General features: G+C 45.2%; 1 protein-coding gene across 2 annotated transcripts in view; it reads left to right on the top strand.

Moving 5' to 3' along the window:
- LOC122809322 (RNA-binding protein 10-like) overlaps nucleotides 1-22767 on the top strand; it is a 1914178-nt gene that overhangs the window by 1266331 nt on the left and 625080 nt on the right. For both annotated transcript variants that reach the window (XM_044080723.1, XM_044080722.1), the window contains exon 15: nucleotides 18944-19044. In XM_044080723.1, coding sequence (XP_043936658.1) covers nucleotides 18944-19044 — 101 coding nt within the window. The remainder of the gene's footprint in view (nucleotides 1-18943; nucleotides 19045-22767) is intronic.

The raw sequence follows: 22767 nt of genomic DNA, 5'->3' as shown, positions 1-22767 counted from the left end.
ACAGGGGAGTCAGGTTCAGCAGAGGCTTTTTTTGGGGATCCATACCCCAGAGGAGAAGAAATTTGTGAAGTGTAGGACAGAGATTCCTCTGAGGAGTCTCACATTTCCTCTTCTGCAGGTTGGCTAGTTGTCTCAGGCTGGAGAAGCCTGGGACTAAGAAGAGTTGGAGCAGCATGAGGAAGGCCTGCCGTAGGCCTCAGGGCCAGGAAGGCATTTCAGAGGCTCTGGCTGAAGGCCTTTCATTCTGGCAAGGCCTTTGGGGTTGAAACGGTATGCCTCGTCTTCTGTTTTTTCTTGGTAGGTCTAACAGGCATCTGGCTGTCGGTCTGCCTGGAAGTCATAGAAGGAGCTGCTGAGGCCTGCTCCGAAGTGCTCATTCCAGAAACTGGATCCCCCCAGTGTCTGAATCAGGTGCCGGGATATCCTCTTTTCTGGGTAGTGCAGCCTCCTTATAGGTACCTGCTTTATCCAAAGTGGCGGATGCCGGTTCCTCGGCCAAACTAACGGTGGTTACAGGCTGAGAATCTGTGGAAGGAGGCTTGGTGGAAGTAGACGGCCGCGTGGGCTTGGTCCTCTTCCTGGGTGGTTCGGATGGGGCATCGGAAGCCGCCTCCATACAGAGAGCGATCTTATGGAGTTGGTTTTCAAAGTATAAGTCAAGGGCCTGAAGTCAGCAACGAAGGGTCTTTGGGATGAACGACTTACAGATGGCACAGTTTTTATAATCGTGATCCCTACCCAAACGAGAGAGACTGGTCGTGGGTGTCTTTGTCGGGAATCTGGCGACCACAGTTGCACTTGCTGTTACCGGACATTAACAGACTACAGTAATGCAAAAAGGACTGAAGAAAATCCACAACGGGTTACTTATCTTAATGTGAAACTGATCCGATATCATCGAGTAGCAACAACACCTGGCATACGGCTGGAGGCTGAATTTTCTGGGGACTGGTGTGCCCAGACGTCACATTTATGGCCCACGGACCTGTCAACATGTCAGATGTCCGCACCGTCAGGGACTGGAAAATCTTTGCAACCCTGGCTGGAGAAGCTGATGGGAAGAAGGGTAAACCCGCTAATGAATACTGCAACATTGGAATAGAAGGACATCCAACATACTGTGGGGAAAAAGTGGTTCAAAACATCCCAAGGGTCCTTTCCTTCACACAGTGACAGCTTCTCTAGAGGTAGAGGGGGAAGCTCCAGTGGGAGATGCCACCCTTGCAGCAGAGGGGTTCTGCAGAACCAGTGATATGTTGTCCTATCTCGCCTTTATTCTTGATGGTTGGGTTCGGAACAGAGCATCGGTACCAACTTGGCTGCATACTAAAGCTCAAGGCTGCAAACCTATCCCAAGATGCCTAGCAACTGTTACCCAGATTTCATTTGCAGCTTCTGGATTGCTTTTTTGTTTTCTCAGGCTAAGTGGATATTTCTTTAACTTTTTGTGCGGTTGTTAACTAATAATTTGGTAGTAGAAAAATTTCTTTATATTACTATATCTTGAATGTTCCTTGTGTTCAGTAAAGGTCTTTTCTGTGCCTTGTTTTTGACTTTGTGTGGGCTGCCGTTTTTTCTTATGTCTCTACTAGCGCTGCCCCCCCCCCCCCTTTAGGAATCCGTTTAAGTTAGAGGATTCCGTTTTTCTCTCCTTAGCCCATTTTTGGTTAGGGGTCTTCCCTTTTGTTCCTTTGCCATTTAAATTAGAGGCGTCTCTGCAGGTTAAAGTAATGTAATTTATGTTAGAGACCCTCCTCTAACCTTCTTTCCCTCTGTCCACTCTTCTTTAAAAAAAAAAAAAAAAAAAAAAAAATGTTTCTCTTCATATAGTAGTTGTTTTTTGATGGTCTTGCTAGTCTAGTGTGGTTCCTTGCACTTGAGTGAAACTTTTACTAACTTGGTGACTTTCACTGCTGGTTGTGAACATCTGCTGATAGTGGCTGGATGTCTAAAAAGGCTAAGCAGTCCGGTTTTAAAAAGTGTGATTCTTGCTCACACACAAATTTCAATCACTGATGGACACACTAGTTATATGTATTGCTTAGGTGCCATCCACCTGCAGGATTCCTGTTCTATTTGCCGTGCGTTTAGTTCAAGGGTCCTGCAGGAACGGAAAAACAAGTTAATTCTTCGGAGTTTGTTAAAGGGGCCTTTTGATTTGGCTGTTGAAGGGACTTGGGCCTCCAAACCTTCAGACAAATCGCCCAAAATTTCTTCCAGCTTTCGAGCCATCAGAGACCTGAAAAATTGAGTTCTTCGGATCTGAAACCTGTTCCGAAAAGGAAAAGTCTACATTGGTTTCAGTTGCATTTTCGGAACCGTCTAGTAGTCCAAAAAGGGAGCCGGTCACCGTTCTTGGGTCTTTTTTTCATTCAGTGCTGCAGTCTCCTTTATTGCAATTGGTGGTTGGTAGCCACAGGTCCTCCTCCCATTCCTCTTGGTCATCCAGGAGCTTTTAGGATGATGTGGAGTGGGTGGTTAGAAGGTTGCTTCGTACATCGGCCCTGGCAAAAATTCTCACCAGCCCAGACAGTCGTGGAGCCGACTCCGGTAGCTGCTTTATCTTCAGTTCCTCCTCCAACTCAGTCGAGTTCAGAGCCAGAGTGCCTTGAAGTCCTGTTGATGGAATCGTTGTACCCAAAATCCATTCCTGGAGTTTTGGTGCCAATCTCTGCTCCGACCACTTTGATGTTGTCATCCATCGAGGGGTCTGGGTGCCGAAACTCCTTCGTCAGTTCTTGGGAGGGGGGTCAAACCGGACCCTTGTCGGATCCGACTCTCCCACTCGAGGCTTCGGTGCAAGTGAGTTTGGCTCCCACACCAGCCTTGGAGCCATCCTCCTTGCCGGTGGGGGGATCTCCTGGTTCCTCAGAGCCAGAGGCTCTCTCGGCCCAGGATCGTGGTGCCTTCGAGGTGATTAGTGTGCTTTCCTCCGAGACTGCTCCACCCTTGGCTCCGGCTACTTCCCCCCCCCCCAAAGGGCCACTGTCAACCTGTACACCACCCCTCCTGCCCTAGTGTAGAGAACCAATGCCTTAGGATGCCCCAATGTGTGAAACCGTCTCTTCCGAAACCTCCCCGGAACATCCCCCAAGAGGAGGTCCCTTGGAAGAGAATTTGTAAGCAGAAACCCATAGACTCCCCTGAGTCTGTTGCATCTGATACTGACTTACAGGATGCAGAAGGGTCCCCATGGTCACCCTCTGAGGATGTCTCCTTTTCAGACATCTTAGAGATCCTGAAGCAGAGAGGTGGCTGGAAAACCCTCTCCCCTTCTGAAGATGAGTCTGTATACCAGGAGGCATTTGGTTCTCGACCCTCCACTTCTTGGGGGTGTCTGCCTTTCGACCCACTCCTGGGTGTAGTCAGTTGAAAGGCGTGGGGCTCTCCAGAGGTGGTGGAGCTTTTTCCGAGGAGGCCAGCAAGTTCATTACAGCCCCGGAAGACAGTTTTTGACCAAAGTTGTCCCTGTAGATGCTATGGTGCTGGCGGTGGCCAAGAAGGAATTAGCTGAAACTTTTGCATTTGTCCATCTGCCAAATAAGGATTCTCGAACGATGGACAGATACGGGAAGCATATGTTCCTTTCAGCAGCCTTTACTCTTGGGTTGCTGAATTACTTATCCCATTTCACTCATCTTCAGAGAGATCTCCTCAAGGAGCTATGAGATGCCCTCCAAGGTGCTACAACTGGGGGGGGTATCTGACAAGATAAGCTCTCAGCTTACGACCTTAACCTCTCTAACTCCTCCATGCACCTCATTTCTTATGCGGCCGATGGAGCGAGCAAAGCAGCAGGCACAGGAATAGCTCTGAAGAGACATTCATGGATGCATCTGTGAGTTTGCTGAACCTTTGAAGTCTTCCTTTATTGACACCCAGTTTGACGGCTTGTCCTTGTTTGGGCCAAAAGTGAAAGAGACTGTCATCAGGAGTGAGCAAGATGGCAAGACTCTGTCTGCCATGGAAGTAAGTTTCTCCTTCCCTACCAGACCTTATCCCAAAGGTCAGAAGGGTGGAAAAATGTGTTCCGGAAATGCAAAGGAGGCTCGCCAGACGCTCATGGTGAATTTTCCCCCAGGGGCAGAGGGAGAAATAACGGAGGATGCCGCCCTCGCGGCAGAAGTGGTCCAGAGAATCAGAGTGATAGATACGTTCTTGGGTGGACCCTTCCAGCACTCCTGAAAGGAGGCCCACCTGTCGACCTTTGGAGGCAGTTGGGGAGAGATGATCACTGTGCCCAAAAATCTGGCTAGACATGACTCAAGACAAATGGGTAAAGTCCATCATATCCAGGGGATACAGCATTCCTTTCTCCCTTCCATCAAAGTCTATCCCAGACATACCACCCAGTCAGAGGGATCAAGCAACCCTAGAAATTCAAAGGTTGCTAGTAAGAGTCATCCAAGTAGTACCCGCAGACCAAATCAGATCAGGAATTTACTCAAGGTTCTTTTTAATTCCAAAAAAGATGGGACTGGAGACCAATTTTGGATCTTAGCAGACTGAACAAGTCTGTAAAGAAAACTGAAGTTCCATTTGGTAACACTGCAGTCTATATTCCCTTTTCTGGGGCAAGACAATTGGATGTGCTGCATAGATCTTCAGGATGCATGCTACCATATAAAGATGGACAGGCGCTCCAGAAGATATTTATGCTTCTGGCTTGGAGCCAGTCATTACCAATTTAAGAACTCTGCCCTTTGGTCTTACTACAGCCCCCAGAGTGTTTACCAAATGCATGGCAGTAGTTGTGGCTCACCTGAAGCATCAAGGATTCTGGGTGTTTCCATACTTAGACAACTGACTCATGACTGCCACCACCGAGCATCTACTAACCAGGATAAGTGACACCACCATTCATCTCTGCTCAGAGTTGGGCATTACTATAAATTTAGAAAAATCTGCCTTGTTGCCATCACAGCATATTACCTTTATAGAGGCAGACTTAAACACAAAAGACCTGGTGGCAAAACTGCCTCAGGAAAGAGTTCAAACGCTATGCCATCAGGTGTCAATATTGCTCATGAAGAAAAAAGTGCAAGCAAAATTTGTCCTTGAGGTTCTGGGGTCAGTGGCAGCTGCAGTAACACTAGTCCCACTGGCGCGTCTACACATGAGAATATTACATTGGCTACTTTTCGCTCAGTGGTCCATGCAGGAGTTGCCCATGTCTCACAATTCTCATTACGAACACCTGCAAGAGGGACCTACAGTGGTGGCTTCAGTCCACTCGGGTAACGATAGGCAGACCATTTGTTCTCCCCCATCCTGTTAGCTACAGTGACCATGGACGCTTCTCAGATAGGATGGGGGGGCATTATCTGGGACCGACTGTCGAAGGGACTTGGCAAGAACACAAATACCACTTGCACATCATTGTCCTAGAGATGAGTGCAGTGCTCCTGGCGTTGCAAGCATTCCAAAGCTCTTTTCCAACAGGTACGATTGCAATACAGACAATGTCCATGGTGTGGTACATCACCAAACAAGGCTGAACCAGATCCTACCCCCACTGTCAAGAGGCTCAGAGAGTTTTGACAATGGGCAGTTTCTTCTCAGTGTTTTCGGACTTCAATGCATATCCCGTGGAAATCCAACATGATAGACCGGATAAGCAGGGCAATACTTATGCCTCACGAGCGGTCCTTCAATCAGGAAATTGTGAACCAAATTTTTTGCAAATGGAGCCAGCCTTGCTGCAGTCTCTTTGCCACATCCATCAACTCCAAATGCAGCAGCTACTTTGCCCGAATCCCCCCCTCCAAGGGAGTCACCCAGGGATGCACTTGCTCACGATTGGCCCCTGGGATTCTTTATGCATTTCCCCCGTTTCCATTAATACCCAAAGTTCTCCAGAAAGCCAGGTCATTGAATTGCAAGATGATTCTCATTGCTCCTTACTGGCCTCGTCCGATATGGTTCCCCTTTCTATGGCCCCATCTTCAGGAGGAGCCTTGGATCCTGGACCCTGTGCCGGATATTCTGACTCATCAGTCAGGAATGCCCCACCCCTCTCTTCAAAGCTTCAAGCTGACAGCTTGGTTACTCTACTTCCCATCTTAGCTAGGCTTCTAGAACTATCCCCAGCAGTGCGACACATTCTTGTTTCGTCACACAAGATTACAACTAGGAAACTTTATGCAAGCAAATGGAAGAGGTTTTCTTGTTGGGCTAAAGAACCATATAGACCCCTTCACAACCCCTATATCAGCAGTTCTGGAATTTTTAACAGAAACCTTTAATCAGAGTGCAGCGGCAGCCACGGTACGAATACAACTAGCTGCTATACCAAACTGCCACGTAGGAGACAGTGGATCTAATATGTCCCATAGATTATGCAAAGCCTTTGAGAGTTGCGTTCCTTTTCAGACCTCCCTTAAGAGAACCACCACCTCCTTGGGATCTAAATTTGGTGTTATCCTCTTTAATTCTCCCTCCAATCGAGCCAGCCTCCTCTTACCCACTCAAGTTCTTATCTTGGAAGACCATCTTTTTGACAGTCATTACTTCCGCTAGAAGAGTTTCAGAACTGCAAGCTCTGTCGGTCCTCCCTATCTGATTTTCCACAAAGACAGTCTCTCTCTGTCTCAGGATAAATCCTTCCTTTCGGCCAAAAGTGTGTTCTGAGGCCAATTTAAATCAGTCTGTTGAGCTACCCGTATTTTTCCCCAGTTATGACAAGTCAGAATGCAAGTTTCACCAATTGGATGTACATAGGCAGTTACGTTTTTACTTGCATAGGACAAAGGATTTTAGAAAATCTGACCAACTGTTTGTTTCATTCTCAGAAAACAGAAAAGGAGCTTCAGTTTCAAAAGTCACCTCAACAAAATGGCTTACAGACACAATTATTTGTCTATAACTCTCACAATAAAGAGCTGCTGGGAAAAATTTGAGGGTATTCGACTAGAGCTATGTAGACTTCCACTGCCTTTCAAGATGGGCTCTCTTTGGATTAAATTTGTGCTGCAGCTACATGTGTTAACTTTCATCTCTTTATCACTCATTACAAAGTAGATGTGGCCTCTTGGAACAGGGTATCCTTTGGTTCCACTGTTCTGAAGAGTATATTCCCTTGAGTCACCTGAGAAAAAAGGTGCTGGGGACGCTGTCCCAACCATCAAGAATGAAGGCGAGATAGGACAACATAACATAAAGAAGTTATGTACTCACTATAATGTTCTATGTTTGTTGTCCATAATCTCGCCTTCATTCTTGCATCCCACCCTTTCTTCCCCCTTCCTGGAGGATCGAGAGGAATTTTTCTGAAATTGGCTGTAAATTCCTGATTCCCTTCATGCCTTAGGAATTATGGGCAGGGGATCTGTTGTAATTGCGTTGGGTTACATAGTCTAATGATTAGTTGTCTCAAATGAGATCTGGGTAACCGTCACTAGGCATCTTGGGACAGGTTGTAGCCTCGAGCCAGTGAAAGCTCCCGAGCTTTAGTATGCGGCCGAGTCGGAACCAATGCTCTGTTCCTAACCCAACCATCAAGAATGAAGGTGAGATTATGGACAACATAACATGGAACGTTATGGTGAGTACATAACTTTTTTTCTGCGATTTCATTCTTTGGTAAACCCTTCCAACACTCCTGAATTGAGGCTTGATTGCCTTCCTCTGGAGACAGTCGGGTCATTTTTCCCTGCACCAAAGAGCCTGGCTACTGATAACATCTGACAAAATGGGTACAGGGAATTGTATCCAGAGGTTATATATTACACCCTTTTCAACCAATCCATCCTCCCACAAAAAAATCCCAGATGTTCCACCCAATAAAATGGATCAAGCAGCCCTAGAAATACAAACGTCGCTAGAAAAGCAAGTCATCCAAGAAGTCCCTCTAGACCAGATAGGATCCAGAAGTTAATCAGGATTTTTTTTAGTGCCAAAAAAGACAGTGGGCTAGCGACCTAGTCTAAACCTCAGCAAATTAAACCAATCAGTTCATCGAACCAAATTCCGGATGGTCACAGTTCAGTACATTCTTCCTTTTTTGGAAAAGGGTGACTGGATGTACTGCATAGACCTGCAAGACTTGTATTGTCATATGAAAATGCCCAGGCAGTCCAGGATGTTCTTGTGCCTCCAGCTGGGAGACAGTCATTTCCAAATCAGAGTGCTGCCCTTTGGTCTCACCACAGTCCCGAGGTCTTCACAAAATGCATGGCAGTAGTAGCAGCTCACTTGAGACTGCATGGATTCCGCGTGTTTCCATATGTAGATGATTGGTTCATCACTGCCACAACCAGGCATCAACTTGTAGAAGCCAGACTAAAGGTCCTTCAAACATGCTCCTCTTTGGCAACAAGTCAGCTATGAAAAATGTCATCTGGAGCCTACCCAAGCCCTTGAATTCATAGGTGCTGTGTTAAATAAAAAAAACACTATGGCCTCTCTTCAAAGATTACTAACAATTCAAAGACATGTCTCAACCGTAATCAGCAGAAACAAAGTGCCTGCCAAATTGATCCTCCAAACATTAGGCTCCATGGCAGCATCAATAACTCTTGTATCCCTGGCCAGATACTTTGTGAATTCTACAGTGGTTACTTGCGGCACAGTAGTCGATACTTTCCCATCCCATTTCCACTCCCATTTTCCATCACCAATGCATGTAAGAAAGATCTAGCATGCTGGACTTGTCCTCGTAAAATCTACTCTGAACGTTTGTTTCCCTTAGCCCAAGGCCACAGTGACCACAGACACCTCCCTGCTGGGGCGGGGCATTGCAGTGGAAGAACAGTCCAAGGCACTTGGTCCTGTATAGAGGCCTCATTACACATCAGCGTTTTACAGATGAGGGCAGTTCTTTTTGGCATTGCAAGCATTTCAGGATGCTCTTCCCTGCGGATTGATTGCAATTCAGATGACGTCAGTGGTCTGGTATGTCAAGAAACAAGGAGGAACCAAGTCTTACCCACTGTGTCAAGAATCCCTAAGAGTGTGTCAGTGGGTGATCTCATCAAACCACTTTCTCAAAACAATGCACATTCCGGGGACGTCCAGTGTGATAGACAAATTAAGCAGATCCATTATCCTACCACACAAGGCAGGGTTCAGGGGCTTCTGAAATCTTCTAAGATTTTGCAGAGAGGTATCCTCATTATTCTGATGATGATGATGATGCCACTCCTCCTTCCTGGCTTCTCCTTCATTTCATTTTCATGCATTCAGAGAGGGAGGGCATTAGGGAGCACTTTAAATGGGAAGGCCAGGAGGCTGAGAAGGGGATGGGAGTTTTTATACCAGCTTGGGCCATAGCTTTACCTCCCTCCCAGCTGTTGGTGTTGTGGAATGTGTTTTTGAATGGTGGAAGATGTTTTTTGCAGAGGCTTCTGCTCTGCTGAACCTTTGCCTCCCTGCTCCTGTTAAACCTCATAGGTAGTCATAGGGTGCCCAAGCTCATAAGTATTTGAAACTGTCTCAGGGGGCCTAAAGTGTTAAAGCCTCTCTGTGGTTAAAAAGGTGTTAAAAAATCTGTGGGCAGGCTAGATAGGTGGTAGTAAGAAAGTGTAAGCAAGTACCTCTAGACAGCATGGGTGAGAAACTGTTGTGTCAGTTTCACATGCTGAAATATCAAAATCATCTCCTTTGTAAGAATTGAAAAAATAGGTGGATGTCTTTGGCGTTTGATTGTTGAGACTTAAGGCGATTGGTTATGTGTCTGAATGTGTCTGCAATGTTTCTTTAGTTTGTGTGCTCAGTGGGTGCAGGCCTTTGCAATGTGGCTGCCACTGTGTGCCACTTCACTTGTGTGCCGCTGGTTGGGGATTCTGGCTTTGCTGACGCATGTTAAGACAATGCCTGGCAAAGGGATTTGGATGCGATTTGTTGAAGGATTTTGCAGTGGGAAGCAGTTGGAAGCAGTTTTAAAGAAAATGGAGGACAAAGCAAAGTCTATGCGTTTAGCTCTCAGCCTTTTGGGGCAGAAATGGCAGTTTAGGGGTAAGGTTGTCCTGAAATTGGTTCCAGGTGCCTTATGTAGTCTAGGCTAAGGGGTGGAGGCTAGGCGAACAGACCCTTTAGGCCAGGGGTCACCTGGTCTCCAGAGGCTCAGTGCAGGGGTTCTTTCAGCCTAGAACAGGAAGCCGGGCCTGCTCCTTTCTTCTGCCAGTAGAGGATCGTCTGGCAGCTTCACTTCAGGACAACTGTCTAAATTCTGCCAGAAGTTATGGGATTCTCCTCTCCTTTGGGAAATGAACTAATTACTCAGACTCTCTGTGTCAGAGAAAGGGGCTCAGAATTCTTATTCTTCCTGAAGTCATGTTGAAGGGGAACACGTGCCTCACTCTGGGCCTAGGGAACTATTGGAGATCTGGAACTGGAAGTTCATCTCCTTGACACGTGGAGGCACATTCCCAAGTTGGCAATCCTATCCACCCTGGCTGATTTTACCTCTCAAGAAGCTCACCTGGATGTATATTTACCTGAGTTTTACCCCTTTCTGCATCATCAAGCTGATCTCAAGTTTATCAGCTCTTCTGCAAGCCCTCAGGCCCTGTTACAGCCCACGTGCATTGTTCTGCTGCTTATCTCCACTAGCTTACAGCAGCTACAAAGACTTCTAATGGCTCATATTTAGGCTTCTTGCCAGCCTGACCCACTGCTATTCTCCTAGACTGCCTGATTCAGGCCAAGGATGATTTTGATAGCTCCAGATTGGCCTCGCAACACTGGTACCTCTCTACTGAGGAGAGTAAAGAGCCTCCAGCCTCCATTAACCTAACCTTCCGCTCATCTGATATCCCAGCAGGGTCCTCTGCTCAATCTCAAGCAAGCTTCACTCTCTTCCTCGACAGGGCTCTTCAATATCTTCCTGAGTTACTGGACAAGGTCTGTCCTTTCTTCCATCAAGATTCATGCTGCAGCCATCTCAGCTCACTATGATTGTGACCCACCATTGTTTCGTCTATCCTTTGTTCAAGCAGTTTCTTAGAGGCTAAGAATATAAGACCCCCCCAGCTCCGCTCCTACTCCTGCTTTGGATTTGATTTGTGTGGGAAACTGGCAGCACCCCTCCTTTGAGCTCAAGAGGCTGCTGAAATGAAATATTTGTCAGACTGCCACTAGGGCTACTGCCACTTCAACAGCATTTCGGGGGTGGCAACTAAGGGATATTTTGGAAGCAGCTACTGGAGTTCCAGTGCATACTTTCTAAGCATTATCACCTTCCTATCTACTCTCTTCTATAGGGCTGGTTTTTTTACAGCTGTTTTGCAAAGGCATGTTGTCAGCTCCTGTTTTATGATTTGCCAGCCTCCCCTCTCCCTTATTCTTGTCCTTCAGTGCATGTCTGAGAGAACTTTTCAATCATGGGGCCAGCCTTGCTGTGATCTTTTTGTCTCTCCTATAAACAATAAATGCAGCAGCTATTTTGCCTTACTCCCCCAATGGGTTAAGTCCCAAGGGATGCTCTTCTACACATTTAGCCCCCTGGTCTCCTTTATGCATTTCCACCAGTACTTTTGATTCCCAAATTTCTGCAGAAAGCCATCAGGTTGAAGAGCAAAGTCATCCTCATAGCCCCCTTTTGGCCTCAACAGGTTTGGTTCCCTTTCCTTTGGCCTCATCTAATCAAACAACCTTGGATCCAGTTCCGTATCTCCTGTCTCATCAGACAGGCAGGGTTCACCCCGACATTTATAATCTCAAGCTGACAGCTTGGTTTCTACACGTCCAGTAGTAGCTAGACAAACTATGCTCTCATCTCCTGTTTGACGTTTACTATTTTCTCTCATAAACCATCCATACAAAAGCTGTGTTCTAGTAAATGGAAAATGTTTGTAAATTGGGCTCTGCAGAGCAATATTGAAACCCTTTCAGCCCCAATTCATGTAATACTTAGATTTTTGGCATTGTTTTTTGATAAGGGGGGCTTCTGCTTTCACCATCAAAGTCCAACTAGCAGCCATCTCCAACTTCCATGCTAGCTTCCAATAGTCTTCAGTTACATCTCACAAACTCTGTAAGGTCTTCTTGAATGGTACTCTGTTTTGTCCTCCCTTCAAAGACCCCTGCCCCGGGACCTCAACTTAGTGTTATAAGCAATTACCCAGCAACTGTTTGAACCAGCCCACGATTGTGATATCAAGATGTTCTTCGTGTTTCACTGTTGCAGTCAATACATTTGGGTTATCCTGCTGGCAGGTTGCCCTCAGTCGGCCTGAATTCCAAAGTCTTCGGTCCTGCGTAGGTTGCTGTCGCCTCTTCCCTAACGTCAGGTCATCAGGGGTATAAAAGATACAGCCGACGCCATTTTATTCAGTCTTTCTTGCCGTGCGGTGCCCGAAGCAGAAGCAGTTCGCAAGTGCTGGTTGGCCGACTCCTGAGATTTTCGTGTTCGAGTTTTAGATCCGAAGTCTTCATTAAACGCTAAGCACCCCGTTGGGAAAACTTTTTTCTTGCTCCAGACCGATGTCAGAAAAGGTGGTAATTGTATTTCTTGTGGGAAGCAAATACATCATAAGGACTTTCATTCTTAGTGTATTCCTTGCCTAGGCCCTGCCCACTACGTTGCTAGTTGTCTGTTTTGTGGTAGGTTTAACCAACGCACTATTAAGTGTCGGTACAATTTTGCATTAAGCTGTTTTGGGCGAAGATTTAATTATACAATGTCTTGATAGTCATCTGACTGTCGGAGTTCATTAAAAACGCAAAGAAAAAGACAGGCAACCGAGGTCCAAAACCGACTAAGCTTCTCCTAAGCAAGTCGCCAGTTTGCCAGTTCTCAATGAGGCACTTTCGCAGCCCCTGGACGCCCGCTACTTTACAGTCGCAGGCCGCTACCGACTCCCACGGGAGTCGGCCAGGCCACTGGAAACTCAAGGTATTGGAGCCTCGGACATTATTCCCTCAGATGGGTCCGGAGCCGCTGTGCAGGCATCTGCTTCTGAGGGTGTATTCAGACCTAAACAGTTGTATCTTAAACCGACTTCAAAGAGTAAAACACCTTTAAAGGCAAAGAAACAAGTTCACCAGGCACAAGGACAGGCCTCCATGCCCAAAAAACAGATGCTCAAAATGGTTGAAGACTTGATTACCTTGATTAGGGATTCCCATCCCCCTCCTGATAAGAGGCCTAGGCAAGAGACAGAATATGAATCCTTCAGATCAGTTTTCCATTTCTTCTGATTCCTCTTCTGATCCTGAATATTCTCTTCCCCCCATGAGGATTCTGATGCTGAAGAATCAATTCCTTCAGCTTCTCCTCCTGAGGACTACTCTTTTGGGGGAAACCTTGCATACCATGAGGGAGCACTTCCACTGGGAGAGCCAAGATTTTTCAGAATCTAAATTCCCCCTGTGTTTGACATTGTAGATGATGTGTTTTCGGAGTCTAATCTGTCCCCTGACTCTTTACCTGCAGCTCCTGTTAAGCCGGACAGATACTACAGGGTCCCTGACTCTCATAAATTCCTTTTCAAAAACCCTAGTGCAGACCCAGAAACTATTTCTCAGGGTCCAAAAGGGGTCAAGGCTTCTACTGCAAAAAACCCTACCCCCTCTGACAGGGATTTTAGGGCACTGGATAGATGGGGAAAAAAGATTTACACATCTGCTACTTTGGCTATAAGGGCCTTAAATTGCCAGTTTCATATGCTCAAATATCAGCAATATATCATGACACTGCTTAAACAGAAAATTATGGCAAATTCTGAATGTGCAGAAAATAAAGTAATGCAGGATTTATTGCATGCAGCTGAACAAGTTGGAAAGCATACTTTGCAATGTGGGTTTGATTCTCTGTTACGAGTTCTGTCATTAGGAGGCATGCTTGGTTAAAGGAACAAAATCTGCCTGACCATGTTAAAGCAAAATTATTAGGTGCTCTTTTACAACATGATACCTTGTTTGGTGTTAAGGCAGAAGAGGTGTTAAAGAAAATGGAGGAAAAAGCTAAATCTATGCAAACGGTCAAAGATTTCTTACAGGTACAGCCACCTAGATTTAGCAGACACTGGCCTACAAAGAATTGGTCCTTTCCAGTCTCAGACCTCAAAGGGGCAGATCCAGAAGCCCTAGAGGCAGTTCACAGCCACAAGGATCCTACAGGTCTAAGCAGTGGAGTGCTCCTACCTCCAAAGGTGGAGAAGACAAAGCTCAATCATACAGGAAACAGTCCCAATGACTTCCCGCTGCCTGCACCAAGCACGTATCTTCTGGCAGCAGCCTTAGGGGGAAAACTAGCACTTTTTTCTGAAAATTGGCACATTATAACCCAGGGCAAATGGGTTCTAGACATAGTGTCACAAGGCTACAAGTTTCATTTCCATACCCTGCAAAGGGCAAACGGTTGGCCAGACCTGCCAAAAAATCAATGGGCAGAGGCTTAAAAACAAGTCGCAGCTCTCATGGACATGAGGGCCATTCAAGTGCCACAGCAAGAGCAGGGACAAGGATTTTACTCAAGGACTGTTCTTGGTACCCAGAAAGGACAAAGCATGGAGACCAATACTGGACCTGTCTATTCTAAACACTTTCCTGGATATACCAAAATTGAAGATGTTGACCTTACAGCAGCTTCTGCCCATGCTGGGCAGCAAGGCTTGGCTCGTGACTTTAGACCTAAGAGGCATACCTGCATGTCCCAATCAGACAGTCATGCAGAAGATGCTTCAGATTCAAGGCTGTCTCAAAGCATTACCAATTCTCTGCACTGCCCTTTGGCTTATCTACTGTGCCCAGGGTCTTCACAAAGTGCCTTGCACCAATAATTGTTTACTGCAGACAAAGAGTAATACAAATATATCCTTACTTGGACGACTGTCTCATACAAGCAGAGAACAAGGACATTCTACTACAGCATCTGACGTTTGTGATAAGACTTTTAACATCTAGGGTACATAGTCAACAAAAAGAAATCAAAACTAGTACCCTCACAAGAGATAATATTCCTGGGTGCAAGCTTAAATACAACTGCCCAGATGGCTTATCTCACTCCAGACAAACTAAGGCAACTGACTACCTGTTTCAAGGAAATGGCAACAAAGGCCCAATTATTGGCAAGAAAAATTCTGCATGCTTTGGGCTTCATGGCATCCTGCATCTTACTAATTCTGTATGCAAGACTGCATATGAGGAAAATTCAATGGTACCTAAAATGTGTCTGGACGCAACATTGCCACACCCTGGAAACAATGATTACTCTAATTCTCTGCCTGCAACAGGAGTTTTGATGGTGGACAAAGGCTTGTCACCAAAACAAGGGACAGCCATTCTCACTACCCCCAGCCCCAGGCAGAGCCTGACGACGGATGCTTCAGATTATGCCTGGGGGGCGCACATGGCAGGAAGAGGCATTCAGGGCACCTGGTCCACAAACCAAAAGCATCTACATATAAATCAAAAAGAGATGCAAGCTGTTCAAAATGCCCTGACAGCCTTCAGGGACCTACTTCATCCGGGACAACAACTGATAGTCAGACACCACCACGGTCATGTGGTACATAAGCAGGGGGGCACTCATTCTTATCCCCTGTGCAGACAAGCCATGGCTTTATGGGACACAGCATTGACTTACCAAGTTCATCTGCAGGCACAGTTCTTGCCAGGAAAGGAAAATACTCTGGCAGACGAACTAAGCAGAAATCTCATGGATAACCATGAGTGGCACCTGGATCCACAAGTCTTCAGCATGATAACAAAGAAATGGGGATGCCCAGACATAGATCTATTTGCCTCCCCTCAAAACAATCAACTAAAAAGATTCTGCACAAGGACTTATCACAGACAAGCTTGGAAAGTGGACGCCTTATCTTTCAACTGGACTAACCTGTCCGTATATGCCTTTCCTCCACTGCCTCTCCTCCCCAAGGTACTCCTAAAGGTCAGGCAGGAAAAACCAAAAATGATTCTGATTGCTCCAGACTGGCCACGCCAGTACTGGTATCCGACCTTAAGGAACTTGTCCCAGTGCCCAACCTGGACCTTACCTCAAATACCTCATCTACTGTCCCTGCAAAACAATCAGATTCTGCACAGCCAACTCAGGACCCTAAACCTGGCAGCATGGCGGATAATGTAGCCATACAAACCACACCTCTCAGTAAAGCTGTGATGGATGTCATTTTAGAAGCCAGAAGGCCTAGTACTAGAAAATCCTATGCTGGGAAATGGAAGAGATTTTGCGCTTGGAACCAAGCTCAAGGAACTGATGCAGCTGTCCCCAGTATTCCTCAGATTTTGCAATACTTAACTGAGATGCTGGACAAAGGCCCATCTTTTTCATCAATTAAAATCCATGCCTCTGCCATTTCGGCTCATTATAATACAGAGCCACCACTCTTTTCTCATCCTTTATTAAGGCAGTACCTCAGAGGAGCCAAAAACTTAAGGCCTCCAAGGAGAACGCCAATACCTGCAATGGGACCTCAGTTATGTCTTGGAAAAACTCACCTTACCTCCTTTTGAGCCAGCTGCTACTGCGGATATAAAGTTCTTATCTTGGAAAACAGCTCTGCTGCTAGCAATAACTTCTGCAAGACGAGTTTCAGAGCTACAGGCTCTCATGGCTGTGGTGGAACCCTTCATCATTTTTTATCCAGACAGGGTCTCTCTGAGAACAAACCCCTACATTTATGCCTAATGTGGTATCCAGTGTAGCCCTTAACCAAACAATTCATTTGCGAACTTTTTATCCCAATCCACAGAACAAGGGGGAGAAAATTCTGCATTCTTTGGGTGTACACAGACAACTTAGATTCTACTTGGACAAAACTAAAGTTTTCAGAAAGACAGAACAATTACTAGTGGCATATATGCCACAGCATCACAAGGAAAGGCCATCTCCAAGCACACTATTTCAAAGTGGGTAGGTCATTGCATTCATTTCTGCTACTCACACCATGGCAAACCAGTGCCTAAGGGCATTAGGCCACATTCAACCAGAGCTGCAGCCACTTCTGCAGCCTTTCTAAGGGGTGTACCAACCAAAGACATTTTAGAGCCTGCTACTTGGAGTTCAGTGCATACCTTTACAAAACATTACAATCTGCCTCTTTACTCTAAATCCAGGGCAGGCTTTGCCACTGCAGTTCTGCAGGGCCTCATAGCCGCTCCTAATGCTGTTTAGCTCCAGCCCCCCAACCATAGCTTTGGGACTCAACCCAAATGTATTGACTGCAGCAGTGAAACACGAAGAACATAGTACAGTTGTGTACACTTACCATAAATGTAGATGTTCGAGTGTATTCACTGTTGCAGTCCAGGTTACCCACCCGCCATCCCCCTTATTTTTGCTGGAACTTATCTTTACTTCTCTAATCTATACAACCTAGGTGGTGTATTTGCTTATAGATGAAGATAAAGCTTATTTTGGTGCATGTATGTTTTATTTACATAATTTTAGCATACCCTTTTGGGGGCAGCTGACATTTGGGGCAAGAAAAACTGAATAAAATGGCGTCTGCTGCATCTTTTATACCCCTGACGTCAGGGAAGAGGCGACAGCAACCGACACAGGACCCAAGACTTTGGAATTCAGGCCGACTGAGGGCAATCTGCCGGCAGGATAACTGTAATGTATTGACTGCAACAGTGAATACACTCTAACATCTACATTTATGGTAAGTGTACACAATAGTTCTTTCCTTTTCTGGAAGACTATTCTGTTGCTGGCACTCGTTTCTGTTAGAAGAATTTCAAAGATTCAAGCCCTGTCCTTTAAACCCCCATATCTAGTCTTTGACAGTGATTGAGTTTCACTAAGAACCAGCCCTTCATTCCTGCCAAATGTTGTTTCTCAGAACAATGTAAATCCATGTATTAACTCGCCAGTATTTTTCTCAAACTCTTCTAGCAAAGGAGAGCGTTGTTTATATTCTTTGGATGTACATAGACAGTTAAGTTTCTACTTACACAGGACAAAAGACCAGAAAATCGGACCAGCTTTTTATCTCCTCCTCATATTCCAATTTGGGAAGAGCTGTATCCAAAGTTACTTTAGCGAAATGGTTGGCAAACTGTATTACCTTTACCTACTCCAAGTCAGATGTTAAACTTTCAGAACCCCATAAGGCTCATTCTGCAAGGGCTGTAGCTACTTCAGCCATTTTTCAAACTAGAGCATCATGGATGACATGCAGCAGCAACATAGGCTAAAACCCCTGTTTGATTTCCAGGTGTAGAGCATCATTTGGATGAATGGTGCCTTGGAACATCCTTCATTAGTTCACCCAGGAAACAAAATAGCTGGGGACTCTGATTGCATGAAAATTGACAACTTCAGATAAAGAAGTTATCTACTCACCATACCGTTCCATCTGAGTTGTTGATTTTCATGTATCCTCAACTCCCCGCCCTTCACCCCCCTACCTAATTATTTTGGAGAAACGAGTGGTCTCTACCCTCTTTCATAATCTGGCTTATTGTTACAATAGTGATGGACCCAGACATAGTCTGCATTGGGAACATGAAACTTTCCTTTCCTTGTGCTGCTTCTGATTATTCTGTCCGCAAACTCGATCCAAGGTTTTCAGCCAGGTGCATTCTGGGTAAAGGGGGAAACAAGAGTTTAGGTGTCCACAAGCTTTGGCAAGTGGTCGAGTTGGTTCTGAGGGGTCTGAGCCAAGCCCATCCATTGAGGATACATGAAAATTGACAACTCAGATGGAACATTATGGTGAGTACATAACTACTTTTTTTTGTGTGTAACTGGTCTTCAGATTTCATTCTCTTACTGAAAAGTAAATTGAAATGCCAAAGCTTTTACAATTAATGAGTTTGTAAAGGTAATTTAAAGAGATTGCTGCATATAATCTAAGATGAAGGCAGACCTAGCAATGAATGTGGTTTACTTTTGTTTTTACAGATTTGAGTTTTGTGGTCTGCTTTCTGTACATCTGATTTAATGGATAATGGCATATTTCATTGATGTGATCGGTAGACTAGAACTCTGCTTGTGCGTAATGTAGCAACTTAAGTTTTTTTGTTCCAGATGGTGAATCATCTTCAGAACATGGTGCTGTGGGAAGTGATGCTGCCCAACAAACTCAAGATGGGCAGAGTCAGCAGATTGCAGGAAAAAAGAAGTCAAAGGTGAGATTTTTAATGTGCTGAGATGGTCTGTTAACTGAACCTGGTCTGATCTGGATTTACTTTAGAGTTTGTGGATAGGGATAGTCCTAGTTTCAGCAGCTGGTTTTCATAGGAGAATTGTGATAGAATTCATACTAACCAGGAGAAATGTTGTCAGGGCACTGAGGAAGTTCTACTTTTTTCATGCAGAAGGTAATGCCTGAGGGCTACTGCTAGTCCCCAGAGTAGTGGAGGTAGTTGACAGCTGCTAGAACTGAAACATTGTGGAAGCAGCTGGAGAAATTGCAGTGTGGTGGGGTGTTAGTGTAATGGAGATCATGATAGGAGATTTGGAAGACATTGTTAATGCATATGTTAAATGAGGATGAATTAGGATATGAAGTGCTTCCATGGCAGAGGTGATAGATGTTTCAGAGATTCAAGAGCTGAAACTAAGGTTTCTGCAAAGTCACTAAGTGAAGAACCAGATTCATAGAGGGATATCAGTGCATCTGAAGCCAGAAGAGCAGCAGGAAGAGGCGTACTCTGCCTGCAGAGTAGTGTTTTGCGTAGGTGTGCACTCTACCAAGTGAAAGCAAGAACCAGGTGTTTCAGAGAGAGTGGCATAATGCTAGTGAATAGGGTGAGAGACTGCTGTTATGTAAGAGAGGACATAGGCAGTAAGAGAAATGAACAGACTGATTGAGAGAATGGATGTAGCACCAGAAAAGACAACCAGCGGTTAAGAATAAAATATAAAATAGGTATTAGTAGATGCAGCTGTTTTAGCTTAAGTTAATGGGGCATAAGGGCACTGATCCATTTGGACAGTGAGGCCTTTTGCAAAATAACTTTTGAGACTTTTCTTCTAGCAGAACAGTTCATGAATGAGGGTGAAAAGTATTGTTTGTGTACCCTTGAATTAAATATATTCTCTGGAATTTAAATATGCAGTTGAAAATAAAATTCAGTTTAGGGTAAAAGGGCTGAATGAAGACCAACTGGGTACATTCATCATCAGATTACTGTCACAATAAAATGAGTATTGTCCCTGTCATTGTAAGGATCAGATGTCTATCCAGTATAAGAAAGCTTTAGGGTGCCTTCCATATGTCTGAGGAAGTTCAAGGGTCTGGTGATATAAATTCAGAAGTATAGGGGCCAGAAATCAGAACTTCCTTGCCATTGATTTTAACCGGACTCTATCCTTGCTTATGTTGTCTGTAGTTTGGTGATTTGCTTGTTTAAATAGAAAAACCTTCCACTTTTGTGAGAAAGATATTGTTACTTTTTCCTTTTTTCCAAGACATGAGAAAATCTATGTGGTAGGCTGATTCAAGAATTTCCACTCTGCTTAATTTAGGGAAGTCCCACATTAAGTTGTTGTAGTACTGTTTTGTATGACAAAAGTGAATTTAGGTCTAGGCTCAGCTCCCTCAGTATTTCTCTGGAAAGCCAACAGCTCAAGGCCCTGACAGGACTGAAAATGGACTAGTTGCAGTGTTCTGAGCAGCTGCAATGTGTAGGTATGTATGGCTTAAATATGCCTGAAAATGATACTGCAATAATCCTTAATGCCCCATTAGATAGAAGTGCTCTTTGGGACTTCTGTTAGTCTTGAAAAAGTTTGAAGGGCAAAGTCATTCAGGAAGTAAATAGCTTTTCCAGTCTCCCATTCATTTCCGTCCTTGTCTGCTTTATGGAAAGACCCTTTAAACAAATTCAGCAAACATCTGTGAAGCAGCAATGCAAACAAGAATGGCAGGGAAACTCAATGAAAGGTGGTTCTGCCTTGGGTCAAGGGTAAACCAAGAAAAATGCCAATCTTGTTCTTTCACCCCCCCTCCCCCTTCTCTCCCTCTAACCATCCTGTAAAGCCCCCCCCCCCCCCAAAAAAAAAATTCTCAAAAGTTTTACATAAAAATTTCAAAGTTAAAAAAATGATCTAATGTCATTTTCAGTCATTCATTTCTGTTCATATCTGATCCTCGACTCTGCTACTTCTTCCAGCTCATAGAACACAAACTTTCGAGCTTCTCCCTTAATCATAATGCCGTAGTCACCTAACATACCTCCGATCTCGTTTGCTGCCTTGGCATATGGATGTGGTCACTGTATGCTCGCAAGTGTAGCAGCTTCTTTGTAAGTTAAAATTTTATTACTTGTGTAACTTATAGCCTTTGAAATATTTCCATCTCTTTAGTGCTATCCTCTCTCCCAAATAATCTTCCTTCCTTTTTTACTGTGTAAAATTATAACGTGAAGTTATTTGATCTCGCCGTTTGTTCTTACACACGGGTTCGGAGCCGCTCCCTCGGCTCGGAGTCTGCCACATTCCAAGCTCTGCGTCTAAGAGAAGCTCAAGGCACAGTCCCTATCCCATGATCCCCTGCTGCTAACCCTCAGATCTAGTTTGCCGCTGCATATATATATATATATATATATATATATATATATATATGTGTGTGTGTATGTGTGTATATATCTTTCTAAAATAGTTAGAATTGTTGAGTTTTATTATTAGGATTACATAGTACTAGTATTAGTGTAGTGTTAGGTGTGTGTCTTGTTTTAAATTAGTGTTAGATTGTCGTGGGAGCGGCTGCTCCTAGGCCTTCGGCCATTTTTCCTTTTTTCTGTCGGGGCTCTAGTCAGAATTTTTTACTGGTAATTCCTTTTCTTTTCACCAGTTAACTAAAAGTTGTTATAGTGTGTGTTAGTGGTAGTTTTTGTATATTTTATACATATAGTTGTATTGCTATTTTGGATAAAAATGTTGGAAAAAGCCAAATCTGGCTTTAAACGTTGCCAGTGTGGACAGAAAATGTCCATAACTGATGACCATGTTTCCTGCGTTTACTGTCTGGGCCCTCTCCATCTTCAGGAGGATTGCTCCATCTTCCATTCGTTTAGTGGCAGAGTGATGACGGAGAGACGCAGGAAACTGGTAGAGAGGTCTCCTGAAGCCGGAGTTTCAGGAGGCATTGGAAAAGGCGGACCAGTCATCGAAGTCTTCGAAGGGGTCGAAGTCTTCGAAGGTATCGGAGCCCAAGTCATCAGCTCAGAGTACCTCTTCTAAGATTCGGTTGCTGGCTCCACAGACCTTGGAGCCAAGCACCGAGATGCTGCCTCGAGTCAAGGTCCAGGTCTTGGAGCCAGTGTCAGAGGTACTCCCTTCATCGATCCTTCGCTCGGTGACCTCTTCGGCCCCTTCGACCCGTTCCTCCAGACTGTCTGACACCGATGTGGATCGAGTGGTGCAGAAACTGATGGAGAACACGGCCTTATCCAAACTGATTGCAGTTTCGTCCCAGTTGGTTTTGAAGCTTGAGGCCCTTCCCATCCCATCTGTTGATCCTCCTTCGAGACCCGTCGAGGATCTGATGATCATTGATCCCCCAGGGCCGAAGTCTTATTTAGTGCTTTTCGGCTCCACTGACCTCGACACCCTCTGTACCCATCGAGAGGTCTCTGAGCCGACAATCTCTCCTCGGTTCTGGGGGAGAGAGTCAAACCGAAGTTTCGGTTCCGACTCTTCCCCTCGGTGCCTCGGCGCAGATTAGTTCGGCTCCGTCCTCTGGATCGGAGCACGTGGTTCCGGGTCCAGGGAGACTACCGTCTTCCTTGGAACTGGTGGAACCCTCAGCCCGGGGGTCCGATGCCTTCGAAGCCATGAGGAAGGTCTTGTCTGGTAGAACTTTCACATCGTCAGATTCTTCTTCTCCCTCCCCGAAAGGTCCATGT

The sequence above is a fragment of the Protopterus annectens genome, chromosome 8.part0 (assembly GCF_019279795.1).
Source record: "Protopterus annectens isolate FY-2018-M chromosome 8.part0, PAN1.0, whole genome shotgun sequence".
Classification (NCBI taxonomy): domain Eukaryota; kingdom Metazoa; phylum Chordata; order Ceratodontiformes; family Protopteridae; genus Protopterus; species Protopterus annectens.
Note: the sequence above shows the minus strand (reverse complement) of the source record. Positions and strands in the feature narration are given on the sequence as shown.